At 44.8% G+C, this 19,251-nt stretch overlaps 1 protein-coding gene across 1 annotated transcript; it reads right to left on the bottom strand.

The window, feature by feature from the left end:
• Positions 1–2,603: 2,603 nt before the first annotated feature.
• Positions 2,604–18,443, bottom strand: LOC693330 (G antigen 10). The gene is made up of 5 exons (XM_028842216.2): positions 18,327–18,443; positions 8,125–8,213; positions 7,527–7,650; positions 4,629–4,754; positions 2,604–2,719 (listed from the first exon to the last, which is right to left on the bottom strand). Exons 2-4 carry the CDS (start codon positions 8,203–8,205, stop codon positions 4,630–4,632), a joined length of 330 nt encoding a protein of 109 aa, XP_028698049.1. The 5' UTR covers positions 8,206–8,213; positions 18,327–18,443; the 3' UTR covers positions 2,604–2,719; position 4,629.
• Between the last annotated feature and the right edge of the window lie 808 nt (positions 18,444–19,251).

The raw sequence follows: 19,251 nt of genomic DNA, 5'->3' as shown, positions 1-19,251 counted from the left end.
CCTGTTTTGGGGAAAGGGCATGATCTTCAAGAGGTAGCTCTTTGCAGCTGGAGCGAACCCTGATGGAGCTGACAACTGGAGGCTGCCTGCCCACCGCACTCCGTGCAGCTGCACAGGGAGTCTTTCCTTGAAAGGTGGTCTGGGTAGTGCATCTCTATGTTTACCTCAAAGTATCAAATATTTCATTCAACTTATCACTGAGGAACCAGCAGTATGGTAATGCTGGTTCCAAGAGCATTTGAGGAACTGGATTTATATAATCCTTTATAAAAAAGAATATTCGATTAATACTGTTAGGTACAAAACTGATTAATGTGTCACAGGGCAATAAAACCATATCCTTTGGAGTTATCTTTTTGACAGAACAAAAATCATTTGTTTCTCTACTGGACAAACATCTGCAAGTTAATAGAAAACTTCACAGAGTCTAGGCTTTTGATCAATAGTAGACAGTGTATCAAAGAAAGGCACATTCTACCTACAGAATTCAGTATTTCCTGGGCGAGCCTGTTAAACAGTGCTCCAGTATGACATTAAAAAGACATGCTATTGCTTGCGCCCAGGAGTTTGAGGTTATAGTGAGCTTGATCATACAATTGCCCTCCAGCCTGGACAACTGCGAGAAACTATCTCTACATACATACATACATACATACATACATACATACATACATACACAAGGCACACTGATCTCCACTTGCTCTATTTCCAAGTTTTTGGATAAATATTCTTATCATCTCTAAGGCAGAGCATCCCTCCTCTAGTGCTGAACAACCAGCCTCTTCCCCCTCACCCTTTACACTTGTCCTTGGAATTGGATCTTTGTTTTGTCAGGAACTGCTTACTGCCTTCCAGGAGCTTTAAAGAGTTGAATGCAATTGCTGCCCATGGTTTCCTTGTCTCCTTTTCTTAAAATTTAGCAATCACATTGAAGTTAAGCCTCCTTTCTAGTGATTGCAACTTACTAATTTTATCAGAAAACTTCTATTTTCCAAGGCAAAAATGGTGGCTAAGGTAGACCCTCAGATGGACCCCTACTTCTCCTTAGTCAGAAAGAAATCTTTTTGGAAATCTGAAGAAATTTCTTGTATAGCTCCTTTATCGTCCTTTATCCTCTCAGAAATCATATCTGTAGTGTTGCCCATAGAACAGCCCTTTGTGAATCCTTACTAATGGTATGTCTGATTCTCCAAACACTTTTTTTAATTAGACAGACGGAGTCTCACTCTGTCACCTGATCAGGCCAAGTCTCACGCCTGTAATCCTAGTATTCTGGGAGGCTGCGTTGCCCAGATCCTGAGCTCTGGACTTCGACTAAGACCAGGCTAAGCAACATCAGAAAATCTCATCACTACAAAAAACAAAGAAAAAACCATCAAAAAATTACCTAAGCATGGTGGCATGTACCTAGACTCACAGCTACTCGGGAGGCTGAGGTGGGAGGATCACTTGAGCCCAGGAAGTCAAGGCTGCAGTTAGCTCTGATAACACCACTGCACCCCAGCCTGGATGACACAGCGAGACTCTGTCTCAAGTTTTAAAAATTGAACTTAAAAACGTCCAATTTTATCAATCAAATTCACTATATTAACAGATGAATGGGAAAAAATGCTGTGGTCATCGAAATAGATGCACTGTTTGATGAAACTCAACATAGATTCAAATGAATACGCTCAGCATATTTAGAACAGAATGGAATGACTTACTCTGAAGAAGTCCGTCTACAAAAAAAGGACAGTAAATATGACAGTGAAATGTTGAAAGTTTTCCGTTTCTCATCAGGGATAAGACAAGGATGTCCACTATCACCATGGTAACATGTGGGTCTGCGCAATGCCATAAAATCAGAAAAGGAAATAAAACTCTTTACAATGGCAGCAACAGGCCCGGCGCGGAGGCCCACACCTGTAATCCCAGCACTGTGAGAGGCAAGGCGGGTGCAACACTTGCACTCAGGACTTCAAGAACAGCCTGGGAAACATGGCAAAACCCCGTCTCTACAAACAATACAAAAGGAAAAAGAAAGAAAAAAAAATGGCAGAAACAAAATTGCTCCTATTGAAGGATGATATGTTTCTGTATGTTGAAGACTGAAAACGATCCAGAAGTAAACTGTTAGAATTCATAAGCATATTTCACAAGGCTGCTGGATAGAAAACCAATATATAAGAATTATGTCTCCACCGGGCGCGGTGGCTCACTCCTGTAATCCCAACACTTCGGGAGGCCGAGGCGGGTGAATCACGAGGTCAGGAGTTCAAGAGCACCCTGGCCAAGATGGTGAAACCCCATCTCTACTAAAAATACAAAACTTAGCCAGGAGTGCTGGTGGGCGCCTGTAATCCCAGCTACTCGGGAGGCTGAGGCAGAGAATTGCTTGAATCCGGAAGGCGGGGGTTGCAGTGAGCAGAGATTGCGCCACTGCACTCCAGCCTGGGTGACACAGCGAGACTCCGTCGCCAAAGAGAAAAATGAAAGAAAGAAAAAAGAATGATGTGTCTACATACCAGCTCAAACAGTTGGAATATAACATTTCAAAGAATGACACATGTCTCACAGCATCAAAAAGCTAGAAATAAAGTTCACAAAAGATGCATAAGACATTTTTGCAGAAGGCTGTAAAGCTTTATTGGGAGAATTGTAATGAACAAATTTCCAACATAGGAGCAGCCTGCATCACTTCAGCGTGTCTTCTTTTAACACTGTCATTGCTTTTCACCTGTAACAGAAACGTAACAATTGGGAACATGACTTAGCAACAGATTATTTAAATGACCCTAAAGGCATACAAAACACACTACAGTTTGGGTTTTATTAAACGGACTACAAACAGAACCCTAAGGGTGATCCTGTATCTTACATCCGATTAAACCTCTCTATACCTCTCTTTGAGGACAGACCTGCAGAATTTAAAGGTAATTTCTTCTCTACACATCCAGTGCTTCCTTTCAATTCAGAAGCACTTACAATTCACAGTCAGCAATTTGGAAAACACATGTGTAAAACATACTTCAGTTGATTAGTCAGGAAGTCCTAAAGTCATGGTCTTTCAACTTTAAATCTGATCAATCCATGTCTCTAAAGCTGAAACTTACATGTAACATTTGATATGGTGAGAGATGATTATATCACGTATGTGTCGACAGTCTTATTAGAAATACTGCCTCATGAAGACTGACAGTGCGGCAGGCAGCGTGCATAGCACAGACATCTGACTCACACCCATGCTGAGCATCACTGACCTACATGCCACAGATGATAGGAACTAACCAGTCTCTCGCCAGTTGATAATTCTGTCACTCAAGGATTCCATGAGGAAAGGTTTTAAACGCAATTGTTCATTAAAAGCCAGGGAATCTCAGCTTCGGCAACATAGTGAGACCTCATCTCGACAAAAAAAAGTTTAAAAAAAATTTAAAAAAACAAAAAAAAAACAAAACAAAAAACAACTTAGGCACAGTGGCTTGTGCATGTACTTTCAGCCACTCAGGAGGCTGAGGTGGGAGGACTGCTTTAACCAGGGAGCCAGAGGTTGCAGTGAGCTGAAATCACACCACTGTACTCCAGCCTGGGTGACAGACTGAGACTCTGTCTCAGACAAACAAACAAACAAAGAGGAGGGAGAATTCACAATTTGACAAGATACTACGATAGGTATTTAGCTCTCCACACGGAAAAACTAGGATGAAGCAGAGTGACCGCTCACTTTCTAAGTAGCAATGAAATCTCAATTTAGAGATTTTCAGATGACTCAGGCCAGGGTTTCATGATTTGGGATCAACACATCATGCGAAGCAGTTGATCTCTATATCTCATGCATTCTATGCAACAGGATCAGAGTATGAAAGAACCAGAAGGGAAAATGGTTTTAAAATCTCTGACTTCAACTCACTGTTTTCATAAGAACTAAAGACAGGTTTAGAAGTGAAAGGACTCACTCAGCATCTCGCCAAGGCTGTAAGAGCTGGTATTAGAACCCGCATCAGTGCTTTGGCATTTTTCACACCAAGTGATGGGTGTTACAAATGTGTTATGTATTTGTTAAAAGCAGATCTTTACAAAAGCATCTGAAAATTATGAGCTATTGGTTCAAGGATTTAGACTCAAATCTTCATTCAACATGGCTTTGACTCAGTTTGTTTCTATATCTGACAGCCTATCAGTCGGGTGCTGGGGCCTGAACTACGTTTCAAATAACCTTTCTATATAAGAACTCTAGTATTACAGAGGCAGTACTGTTACCTCTCTGCTATTAAAAATGTAATGCTGGGTCGGGCTCCGTGGCTCTCGCCTGTAATCCAGGAAATTTCAAAGGCGAGGCACGTGGATAACCCGAGGCCAGGAGTTCGGGACCAACCTGTGCAACGGAACAAAACCCCATCAATACTAAACATACAAAAATTAGCTGGGAACGGTGGAGCACGTCTGTAAGCCTGGCTACTCGGGAGGCACACGCAGGAGAATGACTTGAACCCGGGAGGCTGAAGTTCCAGTGACCGAGGTGGGACCACTGTACTCCAGCCAGGGCGACAGAGCGAGACTCTGACTCAAAAAATAACTATTATTATTATTATACAATACTGTGGAAACAGACACCCTACGATCTGCATGTCTAATGGATTGCCTACCTTATTCAGGCCTTTTCACCTCCTCTGGATTTGGCAGGCTCATCTCCTGGACATCAGGACCATCTTCACGCTCATAATCGGGCGTCGGGCGAACCTCTTCCTGGCTCTCAGCTTCAGGCTCTGGCCCTTGAAAATAAAAAATACATATCAATTTAAGCAGTAAAATATAAAATGTCAATAAGAAAATAATACTCATGCTCTCTGAGTTATTACATCAAAACTTTAGCTACTGTAATAATAGATGTGTTGACAAGAATCCCAGGAACATTATTTCAGGAGTCTGTTAGCAGAAAACAGGAAAACAAGGTGTTCCAAATATTACCCTCTTCCTTTCCGAAGACTGCCCTCAGACAACGTTGTGGCCTCCTTTGCTCTTCTCTGTTATTCTACTTCTGATTGTCCTTACCTCATCAAATGACTCAAGGCTGAAATCCTGTCTCTCACAGCACTTACACTCCTAGCACTCAGACTCTCCTATGGCCTGAGTAGCCACCAATCAACGGTGAGTTGAAAAAAGGTCTTTAAAAAATACACGAAAAAGCCCAAACTGCAGAACATTCTGCAAACCAACTGGTCTATCCTCTTCAAAAATGTCTGTATCATGAATGACAAAGAAAAATTAAGGAAACATTCCAGATTAAAGGAAACTAAAAACACCTGAAAAGCACATGCAAGACGTGATCCTGAACCGGACTCTGGATCAGAAAAAGAAATCCTATCAATAACATTATCTGGGCCGGGCGTGGGGTCTCACGCCTGCAATCCAAACACTTTGGGATGCCAAGGTGGGCAGATCAGGTGAGGTCAGAAGTTCAAGACAGCAGTGGCCGGCGCTCGTAGGCCCAGCTACACAGCAGGCTGAGGCGTGAGAATCCCTAGAACCTGGGAGGTGTAGGTTGCAGTGAGCCAAGATCGCACTACTGCACTCCAACCTGGGCAACAGAGGGAGACTCCGTCTCAACAAAGAATAACGAAAGGAAGAAAGAAGTTGTCTGGGGAGCTGGCAAAATTTGAGTATGCACTGCGTATTAAATGACTGCATTTTCTCATTGTTAAATTTCCTGATTTTGATCTTTCTGCAGTGATGATCCAAGAAATGACTTTCTCTTTGTGCTGACGATATACACACCCTCGAGTACATAGGGGAAAGGACCATGATACCTGAAACTTTATCTAAACAAGTCAGCATTAATAACAGTAAACATATATCCGCGTGTGGGTGTGAGTGTGGGGGCAGCCGGGTAAGAGAGGGAGGGAAGAGATATGAAATCTACGGAGCGAAAGCTATTGACAATTGGTGAATCATGGTGAAAAGTATATGAGTTCATTGTACTATTCTTGCAAATTTTCTAAAAATGTTATGTCTTGAATATAGACACAGTAAAAATTTTAAAGAATATATGACAACTACACTGAACTTTAGAAAGACAGGAGGTTTTCTTTAAATTGTGGTAAAAAACACATATATCATCAAATTTGCCGTCTTAACTATTTTTAAGTGGTACGGTTCACTAAGGAGTTATGTCTGCAACATTACCAGCCACTAGGCACAAACTTTGAATCTGTGTTTTCCTATACCATGAAATCTTTATTTACTTGTTTGTTTGTTTATTAGGAATGAAGTCTTCCCGTGTTCCCAGGCTGGGCTTGAACGCCAGGGCTCAAGCGATCCTCTCACCTCAACCTCCCAAGTAGCTGGGACTATGAGTGCACGGCATTCAGCCCAGCTTGAGACCTTTCTCCTAAATGACAATCTGAGGATAAACCACAGGACATGCATAACGCTTATATTCAGCCGTAGACTACCAAGAGCAGTGTGCATCACCTAAGAAATCTGAAGTCTACAACATGGACAGGATTTCAGTTACAATTACAATGTCAATTTCTGAAGGATTGATTAGCTGAATGGATTTGAGGACTATGGAAAATTACAGTCATGACACCCATTACCTACTGGGGTACAGAGAAACTTAACTTTGTTCAAACAAAGTTATATTTAGGTCCGAAGGTCTTAAATGTTATAATCCATACATGAACCCCATGAAGAACAAAGCACCACATATAACACTGTTTGTGAATCACACAAAATATACTGTCCCGCACTGAGAATAAGGGAGTGGGTGGACAGCAATTAATGGGCATTGTTGTCAGTCATATTGTAGAAACTTTTAACAGTGAATCCCTGGAATAATCCATGACCTCAGTTACATAAATGTTTCCTTTCAAAACATTTTATCTCGGAGAAATTATTTCCATCTCATGTTAATCTCAGGATAATTCCTTTTTTGCTTTTCTAACCATAAAAGGATTTAATCACCTCCTACAAGCCACTTAGAAAATCATTAAACCAGCTACCTGTATGGCAGTACCCTTGTGTACCCAGCTTTTATCGAACATACCATATAAAAATATCAATCGAAGGCAACGGTGGCCAACATTCAGTGACTCGGTTTTTGGAGCTGCTCCTGCTCCTCTGAACTGGGTCTCTTCTTGGGCCAGTACTAAGCTACCTTACAGGAAAGCATTTGAGTTTTAAGCATTTTCAGCAAAATCTTTCCTTCTGTATAGCAACACAGATGATAGGAAGACACAAACCTTGGAAAAAAGTACAAATTGTGTATTCACCAGTCAAGGGTTCTCGGATAAAACACAATCCCAGCACCTCTATTCTCTCATTCATAAAGTCGAGAAATTTTATCATAGTGAGGGATTTGCCTAAGCTAAGCTGCAAACTACATAGCCTCCTGCTTTTCCAGTCAATTTCAGGCATTCTTTCCATTGATTTCTTTCCTCTGTTCCTCCTATGTGACAATGCATAACACACACACACATGCACACACGCACATGCACACACACAGACACACACACCAGCGGGCATTCTTCTTCCCTTTCCATCACCTTGACCTGCAGATGGTCCCTCATCCTCTCCCTCCAGAGCAGGCGCAGGATCCTGACTTTGAGTTGCTGGTTCCCCCTCTTCAGGTTTTGGTGGTTCCACTTCTTCATCACTGAACTGCTCGGGCTGGGGAATATGTGTGGGTGTGCAAATAAAGAAAAAAAAAAGTTTTGCTATTCATACAAAATTTTACATATATACACAGAATACATAGCTGTTTCTGATCATAACTAAGCCTAAAGACATTTCTCCAACTCTATTCTCTATGGCCAAGAAGGTTACTCTACCCACAGGGAGGTTACTGTGAGAAAAGTGACACACAAGGACTTTGGAAGCTATTATACTCTGTGTTGGAATACATGTGTACGATCTGTCATTAACAAACAAAGCATGAGAAAGAAGTCATGGGCAAAAGCTGAAGAACACGAGAGGAAAAACAAAAAAATCCTCCAGAATCAATGTTTCCTTCATGAGAAGCCATAATCATGTTTTATCAGCAGGAAAGACGTTTCTCAGCATTTCCATACTAATGCAACAACACTATCACAAAAATTCATTTCTGCTAATAGAAAAACATCGAATTAATGTTTAAGCGCTCACCAGCATAGGCCCAATCATTTCAGGAGGCTCTACATAGCGTCTTGGTCTACGCCGATAGGTTGATCTTCCTCGCCAACTCATATTTCACACTGAAAACAGACAACCGTGATTGGGAACATGCGCTCCAGAGGGCTGCTATATTCGATCACTTCCATGGATCAATGTTGACTTGTCGTTTTAATTTTGAAAATACTCTCAAAATAAGTCCCAGAGTTAAGCATACGTGTGTATGTTTTCTAAGTGCCTACAAAGCCATTTATGCTGGCCAAGCTGGCAGAGCAGGCATCTTAAGGCATGTGGCAAGAGGCAAAGGACTTTTTTTTCTAAATTTCTTTCGGACGCGGGGTCTCGCTGTGGTGCTCAGGCTGGAGTGCAGCGGCGCGATCACAGCTCACTGCAGCCTCGACCTCCTGCTCAAGGGATCCTCCCGCCTCTGTGTCCCGAGTAATTCGGACTATAGGCGAGCGCCACTGTGCCCCGCAGATAGAGGTCATTTCTGATGAGGTTTAGTTTCACAAGCGGACTCCCCACGAAAACACTAGTGAATCACAATTCCCTTGATGGCTGCTTTGGGCACACTCCCGCTTCCTAGAGCCATTCACCCCCTCTCACATCAAGTTTGGTTGCACCGCACTGCCTCGCCCACTCCTTCCCACTTTTCCCAGACCTTCCATGGCGGACGTGAGACCTTGCAGTGCTTCTCACTCGGGCGCTCCACACTCCACACCGCTGGGGGGCGCTCACCAGGCCGTAGCCTTCCCAGGTGCCAGGTTCCTTCTTTACCGACTGCCTCACCCCCACCGGGCACCCCGTTCAGGGATCTGCCCTCTGTTGTCAGGGGTTCTGGGCACCTCGGGACTTCCATCCCCCAAACAGCACTCACCCCATCTTCACCTGAGCCCCTGACTGCCTTCCCTCCGTGGCCCACCTTCCTCCCTGTCCAGGCCCCCTCACGACCACAAAGTCGATGGTGGCCTAGCAGCCTGAGAAGAGAAGGAGGACGACTTCGAGGCGCTTCTCCCTCAGAGGCCACAGACCAGGAAGCGGGATCCACCGAACCCACCTGAGGCCCACTTCACCCTCACTCACACTTAGCCCCCGGGATGACTGGCCTGCAGACCTACCAGACGAATCTCAGTAGGGGAAAAAGAGACCGGACGGCAGGAACGAGAGCGCACAGCCTCACAGCTTCCTGGCGTTCTTCACGTGGGCTAAGGGGCCGGGCGGAAGACGCCCAGTGAACATGCGCACTGAGATGGGGGCCCAGGGAGCATGCGCGGCTGTGGGCCTGCGCGGGCTGCCGTTCCCAGCCCAATGCCCCAAATCCCCCCGATTCCCATCCACACTGAGGATAATGGAATCCAACCTCCCTTTGCTGTTTTCTATGCTTCTGGGACTCAAATACCTCAAGTAGTGCTCCCCTCAAAACTCACTCGATTTTCAACTGAACCCCCCCCCACACACACACACCCAGGGTCCTCTCTTGCCCTGGCCCCATCATGGGGACAAGAACCATGGTGACTGCCTGGGAAGACAGGTAGACCACCTGCAAAAATGGCAATAGCAACCTACCCCACAAGGAAATTGTTCAATGTGAACAAGTCACAGAAACGGACTGAAAGAAAAATGAATACAATCTCTAGGACCTGTAAAGAAATACTAAAACGATATCTATCATTTGTAGCATCAGAATCACAGAAGGAGAAGTGACAGTATTAGGGAACGGGACAGCCAGAGTGGCATCATGTGAAAATCAACTCCGTCTTGAAACTAGCAAGATACATAGTCCTACCAGTCACAACCCATGGTCCTAAGATGTTTGAAGTTGAGAAAACAGACGAAAGGTACCTCCACGGACATGCCCCCACAGCAGCGGAAGCTGCAGGGTTCCCAACACCCATAACAATACATGCTTTCAGCATAATTATGCTCTCATGGACTTACACACTGGTAAGTCAAGGATAGTTGTCTTTAAATCAACAGAATGATAAATTTCATCATGCTCTTTGCCCACCTGCACAAAGATACAGATAAATTTAGTCTTTACATAGATAACACCCCTATGTAAGAAAAACCTGATCAGGCCAAGTCTCACGCCTGTAATCCTAGTATTTTGGGAGGCTGGGCTGGCCAGATCACCTGAGCTCAGGACTTCCATCGAGACCAGCCTGAGCAACATCAGAAAATGTCATCACTACAAAAAAAACAAAGAAAAAGCCATCAAAAAATTACCTGGGCATAGTGGCATGTACCTAGACTCACAGCCACTCAGGAGGCTGAGGTGGGAGGATCACTTGAGCCCAGGAGGTCAAAGCTGCCGTGAGCTCTGATAACACCACTGCACCCCAGCCTGGATGACAGAGTGAGACCCTGTCTCAAGTTTTAAAAATTGAACATAAAAACGTACAATTTTATCAATTGAATTCTCTATATTAACAGATTAATTGGAAAAAAAATGCTGTGGTAATCGAAATAGATCCACTGTTTTATGAAACTCAACATAGATTCAAATGAATCTCAGCTCACTGCAACCTCCGCTTCCTGAGTTCAAGCAATTCTCCCTCAGCCTCCCAAGTAGTTGGGATTACAGGCATGCACCACCATGCTCGGCTACTGGGTTTCACCATGTAGGCCCGTCTGGTGTTGATCTCCTGACCTCAAGCGATCTGGCTCCTTTGGCCTTCCAAACGGCCGGGATTACAGGCATGAGTCACCATGCCTGACTTGTCCTTTACTTTGGAGGGAACGTTCTGGGACTGAACTCCAGACCACTGAACTCCTGACAGGCATGTGGCAGGTTCCTGAATTTTAAGTGTTCATCTCCCACCCTCTGGAGCCCATGTGTCTTACCAAGTCCTTCATTGTGCTGGCCCCCTCTTACATAAGGTAATCGACATCATGACTTGATGTGATGTTCTGTGGGGTATCCAGACTGTCCAGATCCCCTTTTACTAATTATGACAGAAGTCAGGAGAGTTAAAATACCTTTGGGACAAAACTGTAAATGAATATTGTCTCCCATTCTGTATGATTGTAAACTGTTTTTGATCTTATTTTCTGATAGGAATAGAAAAGCATGCATTCGACAAATTGAGGGCCACATACCATGGACCTGAGGCCAGGTTAAGGTTCCCTAGAAATGATACAACATCTGGCTGCCACTGGGGCTGCTGTTTTTTGGTTGAACTATGGCAGTCCGCTGTCAACCTTCAGGATCCAGCCAGTTTCTGAAGGAGCCAGACTGACAAATTAGATGGAGACACGATGAGACTCACTATCCCTGCATCTTCTAGATTCTTAAAGGTGGCACTAATCTCAGCCATACCCCCAGGATCCAATATTGCTTTTGATATTCTGCTGAGTGGAGGGTAGTGTTGTGGGTTGAATAGTGTTCCTCCACCCCACTACAATTCAGATGTTGGAGTCCTAACCCCCAGTACTTCAGAAAGTAATCTTATATGGAAATAAAGGCATTACAGATGTAAATTAGTTAAGTTAGGATGAGATCATACTGAAGCAGGTGGACCCCTAATCCAATATGACTGGTGTTCTTATAAGAAGGGGAAATTTGGACACAGACACACAGACACACATAGACATAGACACACACACACACACACACGCCACATGAAGATGAAGGCAGAAATTGGAGTGATGCTTCTACAAGCCAAGGAAGCCAAAGATTGGCAGCAAACCACCAGAAGCTGGGGAAGAAGCAGGGAATATATTCTCCCTCGTAGCCCTCAGAAGGAACCAACCCTGACAACACCTTGATTTTGGACTTCTGGCCTCCAGAACTGTAAGATGACGAACTTCTGTTATTTAAGTCACCCAGTTTGTAATACTTTGTTATGGCAGCCCCAGGAAACCAATACAGGCAGTTCCAGAGGTTTCCACTTAGCCTTCCCCACATCCCAGCTCTTACCCCACAGGCCAAGGAACCAATGTAGGAGTTACACTAACTACCGATTATGTCAATCCCAATTATATATTCAAAGACCAGTAAAATGACAACCAGTTGGGACCTTGGCCCCATTGCCCCACTGTAAGCACCATAAAGTCCCACTAAGGTGGACTTGGGCCAGGACTCTATTCATTATCTGGCCTTTGTACACCCCACTCTAACAGAGGGGCCACAATGACACTTTGAGTCTCTAGATATCAATGTAAACTCAGACCCTGTGTCCAATAGTCCTTAAAAAGTCTGGATATTTTTCTTTTCCTAGTGCAGTTGTCTAAGACCAGCTCCAGTGGCAAGGGTTATGATTCATCCCACTAGTTGCCCTCATTAAGTTACCCTGAAAGAACACCAGGCCACCAGAATTTTAAAGGAACAGCTCCTTGATTATATGTAGAGGAATAGACCATGCAAATATAAACCCATACCACCAGACCCCCTTCAGGTTCTTTCAGGGCCTGCCTCAGCTTCACAGCTGCCTGGGCTGAGTTCACATGTTTCCTAGGATGGCCCGCAAGCAGTGACTCAGTGAAGCCACGGGGGAATAAAGGGCCAGCCATCTTGGCCCAACACAAGACACTCAGGTGAGCAGTACACACTGCAATGGACTGAATGTTTGTTCCTCTACACTCCCCACTCCACCGAAATTCACATATGGAAACCCTAATCCCAATGTGATAGTGTTAGGAGGTGTGGCCTGTGAGAGGTCATGAGGTCATGAGGATTCTGCTAATGGGATTAGTGCCTGCTAATGGGATTAGAGGCCAGAGAGCTAGCTAGCTCTCTTTCCACCTTGTGAGGACACAACATGAAGTAGGCATGTCTGCAACCGGAAGAGGGCCCTCACCAGAACCCAGCCATACTGGCACCCTGATTTTGGACTTCCAGCCTCCAGAACAGGGAGAAATAAATACTTTTTGTGTTTGAGCCTCCCAATCTATAGTTAATGTGTTCCAGTAGCCCAAGCTAAGACACTTACTCCAGAACTCCTGTCCAGATTAGCTGGCCAGGGCTTTGTTGGGCTCTCCATTGTAGTTCTGTTTGTTCCTCTGCCCAGTCATACTTCTGTCCCCTCCCTTTTACAGGTACTGATGCTTACTAAAGTTCTTGTCAGGCTCAGTAGCTCACACTTGCAATCCCAGAGCTTTGGGAGGCCAAGGTAGAAGAATCGCCTGAGGCCAGGAGTTCAAGACCAGCTTGGGCAACACAGAGAGACACCCATCTCTGAAAAAAAAAAATTAGCCATCATGTCATTGCACTCCTGCGTGGATGACAGAGCAAGTCCCTGTCTCAAAAAAGAAAAAAAAAATTAGCTGGCCATGGTGGTGCATATTTATAGTCCCAGCAACTTGGGGGCTGAAGCAGGGGGACCACTTGAGCCCAGGAGTTGGAGGCTGCAGTAAGCCAAGATCCTGCCACTGCACTCCGACCTGGGCAACATAGCGAGACCGTGTCTCTAAATAAATAAGCAAAGTCTTGCCAACAGACTCCATCTCAGCAACAGTTGCCAGAGAATGCACCTTGTGATACATGTTCACTCCATATTTGTATCAGGGCCATGCCTGTGACTTCTTGAAAAGTGTACTTCAACAGATATCAGAGGCAGCATAGAAATGTTACAAGGGCAAGCGCCTGGATAGGACAGAGAATCAGTTCTTTATTAAGAGCTGTGTGACATGGACACAGGGAGGGGAACATCACACACCAGGGCCTGTCGGAAGGTGGGGAGCAAGGGGAGGGAGAGCATTAGGACAAATACCTAATGCATGCGGGGCTTAAAACCTAGATGACAGGTTCATAGGTGTAGCAAACCATCATGGCACATGTATACCTATGTAACAAACCTACATGCTCTGCACATGTATCCCAGAACTTAATTTGTTTTGAAAAAAAAGACCTGTGTGAGGTCAATTGATATCTTTACTATTATCTCAACAAAACTGCTATGTTCTGAGTACCCTGCCTTGGGAACACGTTGAGGCTCTCTAACAGAGAAAGGGCAGTGCATACACTAAAAGATGTAAAGGAAAGGGAACGTTCTCAGTAACATTGTAAACAGGGTGTGTTTCTTCAGGGTTTTCCCTTTATCCTTTTGGCATCCCCTCTGCACTCTCTTCCTTCTTCTCTATTATCCATGCCAACTGCACCGCGACCTGGGTCCCCAGAAAATCTCCAGGACCTTTTCCTCCATCCCCTTCCCCTGTCCACCAAAAAGGACCAATGCTTCATTACCCCTCTAATGTTTCATTCTCTTAGACAGGTGCTAAGTGACTCATTCATCTGGTCAATCAGGCTATTAATAGCTGCTAATAGCACTGTGAACAGTCCCATTTCTATGCTTTTTCCAGCAGAGGAGTATAATGTGGGGTTTTAGAGCCATATTAGGGCCAATAGGACAGACAGTTGCAAGAAGAAGCAGTCACAAATCATGACTTCTCAGCAGCCACTTTGATATGAAAAGACAAAGTTTAGAGTGGGATCCTAGGAAAGGGATAGTGACAAGCATGGCCTTCAGCAGCCAGAAACAAGTGGCCTGGGCTACTCCAGGGGCTGGAGAAGTGATGGGACCAGGGAGAAGAGTGAGATTGCTCCAGCTACCTTCTTGTGAGTTCTGACTTGTATTCCCAGGCAATTCCCAACAAAGAACTGATTTGAAAACAGTCCGGATTGTTTGCTAACAGTTTGCTGCCCTTGTCCTGGAGAAATTGACTTCAGGTAAATGTCAACGTCTGATTAAAAGAAACAGGAAGCATTCAGAACTCTTGACAAAAAGAAAATAAAATTGAATAATGAAGGCTGTGCACATGGAGCCCTTCCTCCGTGATAACCAAGACTGACACAGCCAGGAAACTGTATTCAAAGTTATCTGGAAGAATACTTTTCCTTGTGGGTTATGGCTTTGATTAAGAGTTAGGTTCATATACTTATGCTTGTATTCACTTTTGGGGTTTGCTTTATTTCTCCCATTTACTTTTACCTTTTTTTTTTTTTTTAAACTACGTAGCTTTTTTTCATTTTCCTATGCATCACAAGAGGAAATGTTGGAAACATACACTGCAAACAGAAGAAATTTTAATTGCCTTTAGATAAAGAGTTATGTTGTGTTTTAAAAGTAGATTGCTGGGCCAGGCAAAGTGGCTCATGCTTGTAATTCCAGCACTTTGGGAGGCCGAGGTGAGTGGATCACCTGAGGTCAGGAGTTTGAGACCAGCCTGGCCAACGTGGAGAAACTTCACCTCTACTAAAAATACAAAAATTAGCCTGGCGTGGTGGTGCATGCCTGTAATCCCAGCTACTTGGGAGGCTGAGGCAGGAGAATTGCTTGAACCCGGGAGGCAGAGGTTACAGTGACCTGAGATTGTGCCACTGCACTCCAGCCTGGGCAACAGAGTAAGACTCTGTCTCAAAGAAAAAAAAAAAAAAAACTAGATTGCTATACCATCTCAAGATATCAAACCTGGCTCCAGGTCCTTAATGTACTTCTGGAATTAATAGCAAAAAGAAAACAAGAAGAACAAAGCTGGAGGCATCACGCTACCTGACTTTGAACTACACTACAAGGCTACAGTAACCAAAACAGCATGGTACTGGTACCAAAACAGATATATAGACCAATGGAACGGAACAGAGGCCTCAGAAATAACACACAGCTGCAACCATCTGATCTTTGACAAACCTGACACACACAAGCAATGGGGAAAATATTCCCTATTTAATAAATGGTGTTAGGAAAACTGGCTAGCCATATGCAGAAAACTGAAACTGGACTCCTTCCTTATACCTTTTACAAAAATCAGCTCAAGATGGACCAAAGACTTAAACGTAAGATCTAGGTCCATAAAAATCCTAGAACACCTGAGCAATACCATTCAGGACATAGGCATGGGCAAAGACTTCATGTCTAAAATACCAAAAGCAATGGCAACAAAAGCCAAAACTGACAAATCAGATCTAATTAAACTAAAGAGCTTCTGCACAGCAAAAGAAACTATCATCAGAGTGAACAGGCAACCTACAGAACGGGAGAAAATTTTTGCAATCTATCCATCTGACAAAGGGCTAATATCCAGAATCCACAAAGAATTTAAACAAATTTACAAGAAAAAAACAAACAGCCCCATCAAAAAATGGGCAAAGGATATGAACAGACACTTCTCAAAAGAAGACATTTATGCAGCCAGCAGACGTATGAAAAAATGCTCATCGTCACTGGTCATTAGAGAAATGCAAATCAAAACCGCAATGAGATACCATCTCACGCCAGTTAAAATGACTATCATTAAAAAGTCAGGAAAAAACAGATGCTGGAGAGGTTGTGGAAAAATAGGAATGCTTTTACACTGTTGGTGGGAATGTAAATTAGTTCAACCATTGTGGAAGACAGTGTGGCAATTCCTCAAGGATCTAGAACTGGAAATACCATTTGACCCAGCAATCCCATTACTGGGTATATACCCAAAGGATTATAAATCATTCTACAATAAAGACACATGCACACGTATGTTTATTGCGGCACTATTCACAATAGCAAAGACTTGGAACCAACCCAAATGTCCATCAATGATACACTGGATTAAGAAAATGTGGCACATATACACCGTAGAATACTATGCAGTCATAAAAAAGAATAAGTTCATGTCCTTTGCAGGGACATGGATGAAGCTGGAAACCATCATTCTCAGCAAACTATCACAAGATCAGAAAACCAAACACCGCATGTTCTCACTCATAAGTGGGAGTTGAACAATAAGAACACATGGACACAGAGAGGGGAACATCACACACTGGGGCCTGTCGGGGGGTAGGGGGCTAGGGGAGGGATAACATTAGGAGAAATACCTAATTTAGGTGACAGGTTGATGGGTGCAGCAAACCCCAGGGCACGTGTATACCTATGTAACAAAATTGCACGTTCTGCACATGTAACCCAGAACTTAAAGTATAATTTTAAAAAATAATAAATAAATAAATAACAAAATCACAAAGCCATATTTGATGGAAAAATCAAAATCAAAGAAAGAAAACCCACATGGGAAAATATTTCATCACAGAAGTACCAGCTGCTGGAGACTGGGCTTGTCTAAGGGACTCCTGCTCTGTGGTCCTGGGGTGAGGGGCGTCTACCAGGGCAGGAATTCTACTTAATCAAATTTTTTCTTTGAAGTTTCCCTAAATCCCAAATCCGACGATGCAATTTTAGCAATGGAAAGGAAGGAAGGAAGGAAGGAAGGAAGGAAGGAAGGAAGGAAGGAAGGAAGGAAGGAAGAATAAATACACTGCAAGAATGACTGAGTGGAGGCAAGGCGCCTGCTGGGCTTGTGACTGAGTTTAGGGATGAATGGGTAGCACAAGACTGCAGGAGCTTACATGAAGTCAGCCCCCATCATCCGTGCACTAAGAGGCAGAGCACGGCTACGAGCCAGTGATCTCTGTGAATTCTACTACAGGAGTTACTATCTTTGGCCCCTTTGACAAATGTCAGTCTTGAGGCATCGAGACAGGATTCGAACCTCTCTTCTCATCCCGAAAGTCCCAGGAACCGCAGCCCGGAACTCTAGCCAAGCAACTATTGCGCCTGCGCCGAACGAGCGGCCAATTGGAGCTCGGCGCGCCACCGAGTTGAGGTGCGGCAGTTTGCCCCTATTGCGCGCAGAAAAAGCTTAGGAGAAATGAAAGCTCGCGTTGACCAGTCAGATCCCAGAACGAGCCTTGCGGTCCGCTCCCTTCTGCTGGGATCCAATCGCGTGCCCTTGCACGCGCAAGCCACGGTTTCAAAGTCAAAAAGCCAAGAAAGGCGGAGCCAGAGGAGCTGGAACTGGAGCCGAGGAGAGGTGGAGGCCTCTCGTGCTAGCAGGTGCCTGCCTGGGATGGGAAACGAGAGGATGGGTGTGGGCTACGGACCGTCAAGGTAGTGTCATTCCTGCCTTCTTCAGAGGCTTGGGCTGAAACCACTTGCATGGGGTGGAAGCGGCCCTTCGAGTCCCCCCAACACGCACACAATGGTTTGATCCAAGCCCCCTACCCAGTGGTGCCTCCCAGAGCTGACTGTTCTGTCTCTGCCTACCGCAGTGGTATCGCCTGGCAGGATGTTTCCATCCTTGATTTGTTGTCCCCGCCTCCCGTAGGCCCCCTAGTGGTGCGATCGAGGAAGCTTCTGTGCAAATGCCTTGGAAACCGTTCCTTCTCCGCCTCCCTGCTCTCCAGTGGACCCTTCCATCCCCACCTCCCGTCATTTCATACTCACGACCCCAGAGGGATCGCCCGTCCCAGGTCCTGGCCCTGAAGATCATGCAGAGAGCAAAGGCCAAGGCTTTTATTCACCTGCCTCAAAGCCCCCACCCCAGGAGTGAGCCGAGGATGCCGGTAATTGGACAGCAATGTGGCAGCATTTACCAAAATAAAAACTGGAAACATCCTTCACAAGAATGTCAGCTCCATCAAGGCAGGCACATGTGACTTTCTAATTCCCTGATGTCTTCCCAGCACCTAGAACAGCACCCACCACATAGTAGGCAGTCATTAGGTGTTTGTTGAATGAATGGCTCCTTTGACGAAACTATTCCACTTCTAAGAATGTGACCTTAAAAGAAAAACTCACCGGGTGCGGTGGCTCACGCCTGTAATCCCAACGCCTTGGGAGGCCGAGGTGGGCGGATCACCTGAGTCGGGAGTTCGAGACCAGCCTGACCAACATGGGGAAACCCCAGCTCTACTAAAAATACAAAATTAGCTGGGCGTGGTGGCGCATGCCTGTAGTCCCAGCTACTGGGGAGGCTGAGGCAGGAGAATCACTTGAACCTGGGAGGCAGAGGTTGCGGTGAGCCGAGATTACCACTGCACTCCAGCCTGGGCAACAGGAATGAAACTTCGTCTCAAAAACAACAACAAGAAAAAAGAAAAGAAAAGGAAAAGAAAGAAAAGAAAAGGAAAAAGAAAAAACGCTCGCACGTGTGCACAGAGCAATGTGGACAACAATGTCCAGAGCAAACTACTGGCCTGAGGTGGGGGAGACTCTAAATGACCACTTATAGCCAATGACTTGCAGAGTAAAATTAACGATGGGGTTCATGTTATACCACAGACCCCCCTCACTGGACATGAAACAGAATGAATAGGATCTGTGTGCGCCTGCAGGGGACAGGGGCAGGGGAAATGCCTTTTACAAGACA

Source organism: Macaca mulatta, chromosome X, assembly GCF_049350105.2.
Source record: "Macaca mulatta isolate MMU2019108-1 chromosome X, T2T-MMU8v2.0, whole genome shotgun sequence".
NCBI lineage: Eukaryota > Metazoa > Chordata > Mammalia > Primates > Cercopithecidae > Macaca > Macaca mulatta.
Note: the sequence above shows the minus strand (reverse complement) of the source record. Positions and strands in the feature narration are given on the sequence as shown.

Excerpts from the sequence above, each read along its gene's own strand:
- LOC693330 (XM_028842216.2), bottom strand. The coding sequence starts at position 8,205 with ATGAGTTGGCGAGGAAGATCAACCTATCGGCGTAGACCAAGACGCTAT. Across the intron at positions 7,651-8,124 it reads AAATGATTGGGCCTATGCTG|CCCGAGCAGTTCAGTGATGA; the intron begins GTGAGCGCTTAA and ends CATATTCCCCAG. Across the intron at positions 4,755-7,526 it reads GGGACCATCTGCAGGTCAAG|GGCCAGAGCCTGAAGCTGAG; the intron begins GTGATGGAAAGG and ends TTTATTTTCAAG.